Source organism: Cydia pomonella, chromosome 21 (genome assembly GCF_033807575.1).
Source record: "Cydia pomonella isolate Wapato2018A chromosome 21, ilCydPomo1, whole genome shotgun sequence".
In the NCBI taxonomy this organism is placed as follows: domain Eukaryota; kingdom Metazoa; phylum Arthropoda; class Insecta; order Lepidoptera; family Tortricidae; genus Cydia; species Cydia pomonella.
This window is the reverse complement of record NC_084723.1, coordinates 7,499,954-7,515,591: the sequence shown is the minus strand read 5'-3', so window position 1 is coordinate 7,515,591 and position 15,638 is coordinate 7,499,954. Positions and strand designations below refer to the sequence as shown.

Sequence of the window (15,638 nt, the reverse complement as noted above, 5' to 3'; positions counted from 1 at the left end):
GACATTTTGCCAAAGAATGCCTCCCATACAAAAACAACTTTCAGTTTTTAATGGGGTAGAAAGTCTTCCTGACTACCAGAAATAGAAATGAGTTTCAAAAAGTATTTTTTTTAGTAAGATATACTAAGGGCTTGTGCACAAATCACGCGAGGTTCGATATGGGGCACGAAAAAATCACGACAGATCACGTTGGGGGAGGGGGGAATGAGACCTCACGTGTATTTTTCTATAGTGAACGAAATTAAGAAAAAATATCTACTACAAAATTTTTCTCGGTTTCGTTAAACATAAATCTTCACTTGGCACTTGGTAAAATAGCGAGTATAAACAAGATTTGCTCTATAAATAGTATTTATCTTGAAATTATGACGAATGAAAAAATAAAATAAAAATACACGTGAGGTTATATGGGGGGAGGGGGGGGGGGTTAAGCCAAGAACCTCACCAAAAGTCACCAAAGGGGAGGGAGGGTCAAAAAGGGGGGTGCACAAGCCCTAATGTGCGTAAACCAGCTTGGAAAAATATAAATAAAGTTATGGAATTGAGCGAAGATTGTCAAAACACGCCCTTGAACAAGAAATGAAAGGTATGATGTATATTCGGCGAAAACACACACATACCTATACATAATATGTATACAGATTATTAAAAATAAAAAGCTGCTTGAAAATGTACATTTGATAAGAAGATATACCAGCGGTGGCAGCATGGTTCTTTTTTTATCACTTGTCACTATGCCTGTCACTTTCGCGCTTACATATTTGTTAGAACGTGACTGGCATGGTGACAAATGATAAAGGGCCGACCATCTAAGCCCTACAGATCGTGCATTTTTTATCGTAGACAGTCTATCTATATGTATAATTTATATGTATAGGATATTTTTTATCAGCCATCATCATCATCATTCCACGCAAACGGAGTTCCAGGCAGAAGCGAGTTCTCCACTGGTGCAAACGCGGTCCCCATTTCCCTTCCTCAAAAATGACGTCGTGTAATAAATATATTTACAGTACATATGGTGCTACTTTCCCGCACGTGTGCGGGAATGAGCACTTTCCGTGCATATGTCAAAACATTAAAGAGTCATATGTACTGCAAAACGTTGTACGATACACGTGCGAATAGGTAATTCGCAACTCGTGTCGATTTCAAACACTCCCTTCGGTCGTGTTTTAATTTATCACCACTTGTTGCGAATTTCCTATTTTCTGCACTTGTATCGTAAATAAAGATTATATCACTTAAAAATAACGAAAATCCGTCTTTTAGAAGTTATAAGTAGGTACAGTCAACCAATTAGAATCCTAGGCCACTATAGAACCTTGTTGCTTTAACTACTAGATACTTGACATGCATCACTCAATAAGCACTGTCGTAGAAGTCATTATGGCATGGTTCTATGGTGGCCTAGGAATCAAATTGGTTGACTGTACGTATAGCTGGTCAAACAAGTTTGTCAGTAGAAAAAGTCGCGAATTTCATATTTTCTATGGGACGATAACACTACGCGCCTAAATTTTATAAATTAACCGTTTTTTTTCAACTGACAGAAATGGCTTTACAGACTAAGTTTACTGTTGAATATAATAAAATATAAAATATACATACACTGTACATTTTTAAATTGTTAAATATATGTATATTTGTAAGTCATATACATGCATGCACATGAATGCACATGGAATCAACACGTAATCCAATCATTAAAAACGCATTGTCCCAACCGGCTCATACATTACAATACTTAACACCCAATTGAATGAGAACAATAGCACCATTACTTACCACACCTATTCTACACTCCAAATACAAAAGAAACTAACACACACAATTTCCTTACATAGCTACTACCTTTTCCGTCTAGGGCCACATTGCATATCTACCATTAGATAAGCATGTGACAACATTATAAATGAGATGTCGATAAATCGATGCTTGCATAAATTTTATCGATACCGATGCTTATTAGTCGATTCGATTTATGGTTGTTTTAAATGTCAATTTGGTGCGTATTTTACATGTCACCATTAGTTTGATGGATTGTGGAAAGTTGTTAGTAGTTAAGTTGATATACGATGTATAAAAGAAACAGTTGTATTATCTTACATAGCTACTGGTAGATACACACACACAACGATTTCATAATATTACTACTTAGGTACTATTATAACTAAATTATATATTTGCTTGCTGCGCTGCGATGACTTTGAGATGAAAAATGTAACTAATTCTTCTATTTTCCTTAGTGTTCATGTTTAATAACACTATTTGGTAAAATTTTCAATGTTACGTTAGAGTGTCCCTTATTTTACGATTTTCAGAAATTAATAATATCCCAAAACACTGAAAATAAATTTATGGTCATTCCTGTAATTGTAACTCGTGCCAACTTTCATGCCGTTCTTCCATATAATGTATGAAAATTAAAAAAAAAAATATTTTCATAATTATATAATAGTGCCATACAAATATTATTTAACTTAAAAATCTCGATGCGAACACAAAATGAAAAATTGACATGTTACTGTCTGATAAATTTCTCCATCGTTATTTGTATAGGAATTTCAGTCGCAAGTCGGCGCGAGTTCCTGTGAGAGGAATGTCCTGATTTTTTTTCTGGGTATTTTGGGGTAGTATCATTATATTTAGGGGGTATGCATTTTTACTTTTGAAAATGGCAATATAAGGGATACCCTATTTTACGTATCTCAGTCTATTCAAAAATTAATAAAATAAAACTCCCAGATTTTCGCGATAAGTAATTAAATAAATTTTACATAATTACACACGTACTAAAAGCGATGTTAAATACAAAAGCACATTAAGCATTGTTGAAATCTGCTGAATAATATCTGACATTTTATAAAGTGATTATTTAGACTGCTTTCAAAATGTCAATTCAGACTAACAATGCACATGGACAGTGAAATAACCCAAAAAAACCAAAGAAATTCGCCATCAATGCTTCACACTATGTGGGTATAGGTATAGCTATGTATAAAACATGAAGCAGGCGTTACACAGGCCCGGGGGTAAATATTGTATGAGCAGCACAACTCGGCAGTTTGATCCATACATTATTAATCGGTGGGAAAGACTCCATTTTTACATGCATGCATTGTTCCTGGTTTATAGCCTATTTTTGTGACTTTTACGAAGGCGGAGTTTAAGTTATTGTTATCGTTTGGGTTAAAGTTGCACTAAGCGGCGGCTGAGAGAGCTCTACATAAGTGTAGGGAAATATTCTCCGTTAACTAAACGGTTAGGTCGTTAGGATTTTGATTAAAGAAATAAATAAAAATACATCACCATGACGTTATTCTAAGAAAAAAAAGCGATTAAATGAGCAGTTTAATTTTTTTTATTTTATTCGCCAAACCAATAGCCTATAAGTAAACTAAAACTAGGTTAACATAAATATGTATCAGAAAAGCCAATTACAGGTTTCCACAGACAGGATACAAAGGTAGGCATATATATTAAACCTGTTTTTGTCAGATATCGATAAATTACAGACCATCCCTATTATGATTGTAGGCAAATTAAACATGACAGCTTATTTTAAAAGCATGTCACGTTTAGACGGTATTAATTTTGCACTAAATCTGACAGATCAATCACGTCAGTACTATTATTGCTAAGAATAACTTTCACCTTTCAAGCTTGATTATAAAGGTTCCTACTTCTGATGTCGAACACAGAATTTTATTCATTGATTTATTTGTTAGTTCATTTCTTACAGTTCAACATGGAACGACCTTTCCAACAGTAATTTCCTCGAACTATTTACACGCTCTAAAGGTCGTTCATTCCCTTTGTCAATTCAGTATTCCGACAAATCGAATTGGAATCGAGCTAACACAATGTACCGCCCAACGGCAACATGGTAGGTGGCTCTTTACTTATTCACTCTCCCTGCTTCATTTCCTCCCTGTAATTCTTTTCCCTTGTATAAGTGAATATTAAAACTCCCAGAATTAGGGTGCTGTAATCTGTTAGAAGAAAACTGAAGCTGTTGCCACCGCAAAGGGTCTATTTCAGCGTAAAGTGTGTCTGCTGATTTAATTTTGGTAAGGAGAATGTCTGTTTACGCCAATCTTGCTTTTGTTCCTATAGTTTGAAGACACGGAATCGCTTGAGGTTTGAGTGTGGAGTTGCGACTGTTTTGGCTGTGGTAGTAGTCGTTCTGGATGTCTTTGGGATAATTGCTGCTTGTAGGCTGTCTCCTTAGGAATTAAGAAACAAATCCGTTGGCTGATTGATACGAGGTTCGAGAATGTACGAGGGTGCAAGTTTGTCACATGTTTTTTCTTCAACTAGTACCTATTTTTTTTTCGTTTCGCTATCTTTTTCGAATTTCATTTTAATCAAAGGAAATCTAGTTCATAACAAAGTACATAGTGACATGAAAAAAGGGAGAAGGAAGTTATCGATTTACTTTTTCCGTGTCAAACTAAATTCAAGGTTGCCAGAAGGGCGCTTTCTGCGACGCATTGTATAAAAGTTTTCCTTGAATCATGAAAAAAGTGTAAGTAATAATAAAATGAAAAAGACACAAAAACCTAAATACTAAGACTACAAATCGAAATTAAAAATATGAATGATTTTGCGAGTATAAATATCGTTCATTTATCGAGGCTCAGAAAACGGGGTCACTTTGAATTTTTTTGCAAAATTACCGACCTTCATTGCTCGTGAGTGTGTATATTTTTTATTTTACTTTAAAAATTCATTTACACGTTTTCTCATTTCATTTTTTTATTTAAAACCGTTATGGAAAAAAACTAATTTAAAAAATAAAAATAAAATATGTTTGCATAGTTACTTACTCCGTTGGCTCAGCGACCCAAATGAGACTTGGCCTCAGACACAAGACAGCGCCACTTTTCTCGATCCTGTGCGATTTCTCGCCAATTGTTGACTCGACATTGATGTTGCATGGATAAACAATATTCATCTTTAACTTGTTGAACAGACTCGCATTCCTTAATTAACCAAACATATTTTGCTTAAATTTAATTTCTTCAAAAGCTCTCGCTTCTTTTCCAACTCATTTCAAGATTTAAAGCCGTTATTAATAAAAAATCTCCAATTTTAAAAGGTTTTCAGAATCTTATGGAATCAAGGTGGCATCAAGCCTCTTCTATTATGCATGCAGAATACGGTCACGTCTCCAACTTGGGAGACGGGCCCGATTTAGACATTCAACTGTTTTGACAATCTACCACTGCCACCAGGCAAGTTATCCAGGGAGGGACAGACGGCTATCGAATGAAGATATCGATAAATATAGCTATCGATAAAAAGGGAAACCATGAATTATCAATTATGTTTAATTAATTATGTGATTATTTGACCAATCTCAATCTGATATTAACAAGGCGTTTTAATGTCAACTTTTGTATTTGTATTTTATAAGCTCCTTAAATTTCACTTTTATAACCCAAAAACAATATATATCAACAACAATTTGCTCGGATATAAAGCGGTATAAAAACTGTAGAAAGCCGGAAGTGATTAATAAAGCAGATCTTAATTAGGCGCCATGAATTCGTTAAAAGTCAAAATTGAATGAAGCGGTCAGGGATGTAGAGAATTCTAGAAGTTTCATAAAATGCTTACTTGTCTTTATTTCGCTTACAAATATCTTTACTTACTTCTCATTTACTTTGGTTTTATTAAATTTGTTATGTGTGCCTGTGCCTGTATTATATCACACAATGCCAAGTATCTTGGATAATCATAAATGGATTGTACATATACACATGAAATGATTCAGTTGTGTGGGATAGAATTAGAACAAAATTAATAAGTGGTTGTCTTTTAAAACAAAAAATCAACGTCATATCATACACACACGATTCGAGCATATAATTGACGTTCGACAATCAAAGTTTATAGGAGCAGTTCAATTGCTCAACATAGCGGCAGTCGTTCACTTTTAAGTAGATCAAAGTTATGTAATCATGAAGTTTTATGTTACTATTTGTCACATTAATTGATTTGTTTTAGATCATTAAGAGGAAAGAGGATGACTGCTTCTCCATACAAACGTAGTCCCCATTTTCCTCCTTGTATATTGACATTTTAGAAAATATTTTAACATTATTTGATGTATATTAACCATAGATTTTCTACGTTTGACGTTTTTCGATTTTTGTATTATTAAAAAATTATGAGCGAAAAAGACATTTCATACATAATTTTAAATGCTTCTAAGTCTTATAATAATTAAAAATTGAAAAAAATCAAACGTAGGGGCATAGCTGTGGTTGATATACAACAAATTGTCTCAAAATATTTTCAATAATGTTAATGTCCAGACAGGAAAATGAAAAAATGAGGACTAGGTTTCTATGAAAAGGTGATTTCGCGCGGGTCATCCATTTTCGTCTTAATTTCTGAATCCTTCATCTAACAAAGCCATTTTGTCAAACCACAGCAGTTTCCATTATACGCAGCAAATTTATATCGTTGTCAGCGCGTTATAATCAGGCTGAAATTACTAATTGCCACCGCCGGCTCATTCGCTTTACCGCTTATCTAATTATCAAGACGGGAGTTTAACTGGCTTCTGTCAGCTAGGGATGGGGAAGGGGATATCGATAATAGACTAAAGGCGATGAAATTGAGTACATTAAACTCGAAAAGGTCTGGTGTTAAACTTAGTAAGGATACGTATACTAAATGAATATTTTATATAATTTCGTTACTTTTATTATTCAAATTAGTTACATAGCATTACAGTATCACTGCCAACTACAAAATATACCAAGGCACTGGCGAACTACAAAACATATAAAAATGCAAATATACGAGAAAACACAAATAATACTCATTAAAAATTGGATTTGGGTGACGACGTAACAGCGTCGTAGCGTCGTCTGACTCGGCATAGGATAATGAATAAATGTACCGGCTTTATAGCAATGTACAAAAAATAATGATATACATGTATATTTTTTTATACTATCATAAGTACTCTTGATTTTTGCTAACACAACTGATATTACTAAATATACTACTGAACCTACTCTCTAGGAGGTAGTAAGGTGTAGGTGTCTTAAGTTAAGACTCATAACGGATAGTGTTCCGGACATTTGGGAGGCGGAGTAATTTTGTAAATTTTTGTTGTTTCAAATTAATTTATTATATCTTGAATATTTTTTAAAATATCTACTCAATAATATTTTATATAATATGGTAGGTACATAAGTATCGATAACCTAGCCCATCCTCTTCCCATCCCTACAACCCGCTCATACATTAGCTGTTCTAATAAAGTTCTCGCTACGATAATAGACTTAACGCTTTGTTTAATCATTCATTACCCCGTCCAACCTAATTAGAGCCCTCTTAACTCGTTGTAATACCCTCTGTAACGAACATATCCCTCCAGCGGGAGGGGGGTAACAGCTCACCTTAATTTGGTGGTTTTAGGGGGGCCATATATCAGAAAGTTTGAGGCAATATGAACTTTATTCCGGTGTCGGTTTTAATTGAATGTGAATTATTACTTTGCAGCTCCTTTCGGCTTATTTTTGGTAATTAAATTGGTTTGAGTTTGAGTGTTTCTGGATTTTAATTTGTTATATTGTTATATAGGTAGCCTTATTTAACTTATGCAATTACGTCTGGAGTGGAGGGGGTGTGGAATTGTGTTTATTTAGTCACCTGCAATAATTTACGGGGTGAATACATATATATAGGTCATACTAAGCAACTTTTACTATATGGGACCAAACCCGAAATCACGAAAAAAATTTTTTTATATCCCATACGAAATGTCAAGGTCTCACAGCCAAAATGAATGAATCAGACTTTTTTTTCGCGATGGCGGGGTTGTATATTTGAGACTTTAATCGCGTAACTTAGGCGACCAATATGAATAAAATAATCATCCTCCTAAGGCCCACCCGTAGTACTAATTACTTAAATGCAATTTTCATTTGAAATGGGGTTGCATTTCTTTTTATCCACAACTATGCTGTAAAAGTAAAAAAGGTTCCAAAAGCAAATCAAACTAACGCCATATTTACTTATCAATATCAAATCAAAGCCCGTGTTATCTGGTGTCGTTTAAGAGAATTAAAAGTACCTAATTCAGGCGACGACGGTAGACTTTTAGTCGCAGATTATAGCAGTAAACGCCCTGAACTCTTGAAGTGAAAAATATAAAGTCCATTGGCCCGACATTTGCATACCAAATACACACTTAAGCTCAAATACAGCCATCACTAAGCAAGAAACTTTCAATTACGATAAAAGCGCGCATTATAATTGAAAACAATCCGATATAACGTAAAAGCTTTATTCCCTGACCGATATTATTATTCCTTAATTAAAGGATAATCGACTTTATCTCGACGTTTTAAGGTTGATTGCCAACGGGTTTGTATGCAAAGTGCCCAGTCCTGTGGTATCTTAATTAGGACGATATGAGCCTCTGTCTTGTAAGGCCGCACGTTAAAAATGGTTAAAAAAGAAAGATCCTGTAATATCAAACATTGACGGTATGTACCGCCCTTACTTACGAACCCAGAAATGTGTAGGAAATTGTCATTGTCAGGTGTGAATTTTCAAGTTGGTGAATAGGCGCCTGAATCACGAAACGATAATCGTAGTGTGACAGACAAGGTAGACTGACGGTAGGACACCGCATGGCATAGTTGTGGAAATCCTTAGAGAAAGCCTGTTAGGTTCTACGTGAAACTCACTTAATTCTTTATTTTCGTAAGATGAAAACGGGTATTACATTGAAATAGTTCTACCAACTGTAGCTAGTTTAGATCTTGATATACATAAATAATAAATATATATTATAAGACATTATTAGTTATTACACAAATTGGCTTAGTCCCAAAGTAAGCTCAATAAGGCTTGTGTTGTGGGTACTTAGACAACGACCTATATAATATATAAATACTTAAATAGTTAAATACATAGAAAACACCCATGACAGAAGAACAAATATTCATGCTCATCACACAGATAAATGTTCTTACCAGGATTTGAACCCGGGACCATCGGCTTCATAGGCAGGGTCACTACCCACTAGGCCAGACAGGCCGTTAATACATTTGTGTCATTCATAATTATAAACGTGCTGTTTATTTTGGCGTAATAACTTGACATGGAAATTATTTTTAATTTAAATATGGTTCATATTGAAAATCTAGATTTTAAAACCTTCTGCCAACAATTCACAACTTCAACAGCACCATGATGATCCCAAAAATTACCGTCTTAGACTCCAAATTCGTGGTAAAGTTCAACCCACTTTGTTTATGAATAATTTCAGAGACGCTTAGCGTAAGTATGTTCACCCCTTTTAAGTAAAGGCCATGGAGTTAAGTTGTGGGACGCTTTTACCCTTGCTAAGGAACTTGGAGACTCAAGTTGGCAATATGAGGCTCTTTATGGTTGAATATTTGATGTCAGTAAAATATGGGTAGTTTTAAGGTCATTAAAGTTCGATTGTTGGGCATTTTCTTATTAAAAATATAACCGTTTTTGTTATAAGGGTGTAATATTTAAGGTGAACTCGAAAACAAAGTATTTTGCAACTTTTTATTTCGACAATATTGACTAAGATGCTTCTGATTAAAGTGCTTGTTTCATCGCATTTATTGGTGATATTTGGTAATAAAAGACATTTTCTTATATTAATGAGATCATTCGAATTTCCCATAAATATAATTGCAGATATGACTTACATTACATAGAAGATATGACTACAGGCCGGGTCTCCATAGCACTCGATTTACATTAGGGAATTGACGCCCTTCTCATGGGCAATGAAGTAAAAGCAAAAGTCCCGCCTCTGCCACTGACTCAACACCGTAGTTCCAATGTTTTGATAGTCATATGTGTCATTGTCATGACGCTTCTCGGCATCATAAGGTAAAGAAGATGATTAGCCCGCCTGGTTGGCCAACTGATCCGGGTTGAGGTCGCGGTCTTGCGGTCTGGGCGATTGTCAGTCCTTGAAGTTGATGGTTACACACTAAACTGAGACTTTTAAGGCTTTGTTGTTGTGGCGTTTACGTTTAAATGTGGTCATTAGAATATACTTCTGGAGATGTGAGAATGTTGGATTATATGAGTAAGTACATTCAGCATCAAAAGTAGTGAATGAAACAACGCGCCAAAAGTAGGATCCGCTACTCTCAAAATCTTTCCAAACATGACCGGTCTGGCCTAGTGGGTGGGTAGCCCTGCCTATGAAGCCAATGGTATTTATTTGTGTGATGAACACAGATATTGTTCCTGACTTCTCCTGACTGGGTGTATTCTATGTATGCTTTTATGCAAATTGACATGTTAATTTTTATCAAATTCTATATTATCCTTAGCTAAGTGAATTGTATTTATAAATGACAATATATGACTATTACTGAATAAATTATATGGTATATGATATAAGTATGTAATCTATATAAATATGTATACTCGTATATCGTCGCGTATATTGATCGTGTCATTCACGATGACGCGTGCCTTGACGCGTACGGTCATGTTATTAAAGGTTAGATTTGACAAATCTGCGCGTCATCATCCAAGCTTCGCTTAGTTTGGGTCTAGGTCGATCTGTGTAAGATGTCCTTAATATTTATTGCTTTATTTATTTTATTTTTACCAAGCAAGTGATATACTCGTATCTCTTCAGTTCGCGTTAAAAAGTGTATGTTACAGTCTATTTGTTTTACAGACAGAGACATAATAATATCTCTTATTGTTAAGCTGCTGGAGAACGTATCTACTAGTACCTACTTTTGCGTAGTTGGAACCGCTACTTTTGATGCTGTCTGTACCTACCGTAGCGTTAAAAGGTTGGGCCGATAAGTTTTAAAAACATATTTAAACTTTTAAAGTCAAAGATCGCAAGTAAATTTAGCAACCCACGTTTACGGGTAACATTTAACTTAACTGATAACATGATGTTGCTTATTGATTGTTAACAATGTTAACATATTGAAAATAGAGGATGGCGAATCCTGTTTCCACCGTGATACAGTTGAATACTAGTACGGGGAACAGATGTAGCTTACTTTATTTATGAAATGTTGTTCATATATTATTATACATGAGGTGTAATCTTATAACAGTTATTATGCTAATGAAGTGCTTGCGTTTTACCTACTATATAGTATAAACTGTATAAATACTTTTACATAGGCAGGAACTTTTCAAAGGCGGCCAGGTTATATTTTTTACCTATGTAGTAGGTACTCAATGCTCAAATAATAATTTATTTATGGCACAAAACACAACTTAAAAGCAATTCATAGGTACAAGAAAAAACGTACAAAATAGAACTTGTAAATTTAATTGCCTAGTACGATGATAGCCAATATCAATAATCGTCCATTAACTTCTTGAATGGTAAGCACTTACGTCCGAGGGTGCGTTTTACCGGGATTGTATTTAAATATTCATACCGATAAAGGGATCAATCCGTCGGCGACGAGTCATTCAGGTTGGTAAATAATGAACGTAGAGGAACTAAGCTAGTGATGTGATCATATACTGAAACTGGACAGAAAGACAAGTAAAGAAATTAAGAAATAAAATGTCCTATTTGTAGGACAGAGCGATTAATACACTGATAAAGAGATTAGTCCAATGACGACGAAAACTCCGAATCATCTAGATAAAATCAAATCAAATCAAAAAATATTTATTTGCATGAACACGGTACAATTACAGATCTTAAGATTTTAAATGGAGCCATCGCCATCGTATTCAACTTGCATGTAGGTGTGTATATTAGTGAGTACTATGGAAGAAGTTTTGCTAAGAATGTAAGTTCATTAACTGAAAAATATTTCCATATAGGACAATGGAATTTATATATATACTTACCGACTTTAGAATTTATCAGGCGATGAGTTCTTTTTCTCATCCTAATTACTAAATTATTTCTTTCTATGTTTACCAATTAATTTGTATTAAAATAAGTGCTTTTCTAGATGAAGTTATCTTTTCTATGAATTAGCCTTATCAATTTTTCGTTCATTTTTTAAACGAGCTGTCTTTCTCGTTTATACACCACGCACAAGAATTAATCTTTCTATGTGTAAGCATAAAAAGTAGCTATTCTGTGTTAACATAAAGCACTTCAATCTTGCTAAAATATTCCTCTCTCGCGGGAATAAATGGTGCCTCATAAGTAAGGGGAGTAACAACGTTCTTGTACAATTTTCGCGAACAACTTTAAACGAATGTGTTGATACTTATCATTTTCGACGGTTTATATTGAGTAGATAACTTTAAAAATCTATGCAATATTGCGAAAATGAAACTAGTATTTTATTTTTATTTTTAGATACTACTCGTACATTTAATTTTCTAAAACTGATTTTGAGTAAATAGATTACTTTTATTTAATATCATCAAGTCAATAATTTCTGTTCTGTAAAGATTATCTTTTAACGTAAAACAGTGCTTCGCAGACATGATTTTCAATCTATCTGTATTTTATCATAATATCGATTGGATGGCCCCTTCACTAAAGCCCAAAGTTTATGGCTGTCAAGCCGGCTTGGCTTCTAAGTCCAACTGCTGGTTTAAATTTAAACCGAAATTGTAGGGGAGAAACTGTCGTATTTTGGATCTTCAGCCATTGGTTCTGCGGTTTTTAAGTCTGTATCGAAAAGGTACCTCTTTTACGGCATTTTACCACGTACATAAGGGTGCTATGTCCTATGGGTAGAACAAATGTAGATATGAGGCTATCAACTCGATGTTACATCAACAACAAATATGGTTACGGTAAATGATGAACATATTATATTGTTATCTCATACAGGCGTACTATACGTTAAATGTCTGATTAAATTTTTTCACCTTTGACGCTTACTGAATTTTTTAAACAAATTTCTTAGGAAATGATTTGCTAAAAAATGACTTAGTAGTTTCACCACACCACACCGATTTTCAAAAGTAATTAGGTGTCTAATATTAAGTTATATTTGTCATTGGTCCATATTGAAAACAATCTCCTAATTTAAATTTAAAATTCATTGTCAAACTCCAAATTTTGGAAACAACCAATTCCCCGGATTGATCGGGCCCTAATTCAAAACACAATCAATCGCGCTGATTGGCTAATTGACGTGAATCAGTCCGCAACTGACGTCACTACGACACGAAAGGTCTTATGTGACGACCAACTTCTTCAACATCGGTTTGAAGTTGGATCTAGTGAATAAAGAAATTCTTTAGATCTACCTTGGGTCTTTTATTTGGATCGTAAGACTCAGGGCAAGTTTTTGAATTTTGAACTGTGTTTTATTTCTATCAAACGCGTTTTTTTTTTGTATTTGTACAAGTAAGCCGGGATTTACGAGGAGGAACCGTCATTACTCATCTCGAATTTTACTACTGTCACGTTATATTTTCGCAAAATGAGACCCTGGAGTTCCGACGACTGTTCGAGTGTCGCAATGTGAACGGGTTAAGTTTCTAAATTAAGAACTATAATTAAACAGATCAACATTTTTTATAAGTACCAAAATCCTACATTAGTGTGTGCTTTGTAAATTGCGTACATTCCCCCTAATCCCTTTTAAATAGGTAGACAGCTAAACGCAATATTGACGTGCTAAACTGCCGACGGGCTAAAGTTTCTTAATTGATGGCCTAATGGTGGTAGAAGCAATCGATTCGAATAGACTAGTTTGTCATTATTAATGAGGCTTTTCTAATGCATGTTATTTAACTCGAATTTTGCAGTTGATCTGACTGAATTGAGTTTGTAATTAAATTGTTATAAATACTATATATAGGAACTTTGGTAATAAAATCCGGGCAATTCACGGCAAAGTTTCTATAGCGTACTTCTTACGTCCTAAGAGAAACTTTATAGGTAGCTACGCGTATCTTCCTTTAAGAGAAAAAAAAAAATAACTAAACGTATCATATTTGCATTCAAATTGAACTAACTTAAGATTAAATGCTTTAAAATTAACCAAACTGGTTACTAAACTGAAGTTAAAAAAAATGCAAATTGCGCCAAAATTATAGTAAGTCCTGTATAGAGAACGTAAGTCGTTTAGTTAAACCATATGTCATCATGGGGATCAACTTCAGAAATAAACCAAAAGTGCTTTAAAAAGTAGTTTATTAAACTATTTTAAAAACTAAAATATCCATTGAAAGCCTCTATCAAATAATTGAATTAAATAATTCACTAGCAATTGGTTTCTGTGTCCGCTGCATAATGCACTGCCATTAGCGGGCGTGGACAAACCGCATGCATGCGGTATTAGATTTAATTGTTGATTGCATTGTTTATAGCTCGATTATTCGCTAATTACATTGGATTGCTTTGGTGTTAATTGTTTTCGTAGTCCATTTACTTGTTATGTGTCATTAAATGAGACTATTGGAGAATTATTATATCACGTGTCTTCAATTGCGATATTTTTGATTTTACACGCAATGCCAGTATTGCAATAAACATATCTTTCAGACAAATGGCAAAGCATATTTGTTTTGCATTTTTGTCGTAACCTTAAAATTATATTTTTTGCTCAAAAACGGCGACAGGGAATCAAGTCCTATGGACGCTTGCCGAAAGTTACACATTGGATTCCCTGAACCATTCTGATTAACCATTATTTAACCCTCTCTCGTTCATGAAAGACATAGTCACAAACATGTAACATTATTTTAACACATTATTCTCCATTGTTCCAGACGCCAAACAGCTGAAGAGCGTGAAGCGGAACGCCAAGCGGCCAACCGACTGATGCTCTCCCTCCAAGCCGAAGCTTTAAGCAAAGGCTACATCCCAGAACCACCGCCTTCAGCGCCGTTATCAGCGCTTCACTACCAAAGCCCTACTAACTCAGCGCAGGCTCCTCCTGCGAATACAGCGCTCAGCGCTTTACAGAATCTGCAGCCGTGGGCAGGGAACCAAGGGTTCATGAACGCTCAAGCGGCCAGCGCAGCGCCGCCTCACCCGCCACCGGTGGCTTCACCGATTTGTTGAATAATTCATCCAATTTGGTAAAGTTACGAAATTGGTTTTTATGATGCAATATATGATCTTTAAGAAGGACAAAAGGCTTTCTTTGAAAGTATGTAAAAACATGGTTAGCTTGAATTTGAATAGAATCTAGCGTTCATTAATCGGTGCGAATTGAAACAAGATGTTCTGCTCATATTTGTAATTTAATTTGGTTTAAGTACCTGGATTGTCTTTATTTTGGATTTTACCTTTCACTGCCAATGAAAGTTGAGAATTTGTTTGTCGCTGATTTATTCAATAATTTACATATCCTGTAGTACCTTAAAATGTATGACAGGGGCAAAATTGGTCAGATGCAATGAACTGCAACGGACAAGGGGGTTTGTTGGTGAGATATAAGAGACATCATGTTTTCTTTACATCTCGTTTTGCTCTCATGCCAAAAAAATAACAAGACATTGAATGAAAGACACTGGCAATGCCATTATAAAAGAAAGATCTCTTTTGACAAATCTTGTACAAAAATGAAGTTTGTAAATAATTCCTTAGAATAATTTATTCGTAACAAAATACTATGTTCTTTTTTCCGGTATGTATGTACTTAAACAAATTTTATGAAAAGGTTCTGTGTAACATTTTGTACTATGTATAAGTAGTG

General features: G+C 34.6%; 1 protein-coding gene across 1 annotated transcript in view; it reads left to right on the top strand.

The window, feature by feature from the left end:
• Positions 1 to 15,305, top strand: part of LOC133529589 (T-cell leukemia homeobox protein 2-like) — a 58,876-nt gene extending 43,571 nt beyond the window's left edge. Inside the window, exon 3 of the mRNA XM_061867335.1 lies at positions 14,707 to 15,305. Coding sequence (XP_061723319.1) covers positions 14,707 to 15,001 — 295 coding nt within the window. The 3' untranslated portion in view covers positions 15,002 to 15,305. The remainder of the gene's footprint in view (positions 1 to 14,706) is intronic.
• The last annotated feature ends 333 nt before the right edge of the window (positions 15,306 to 15,638 follow it).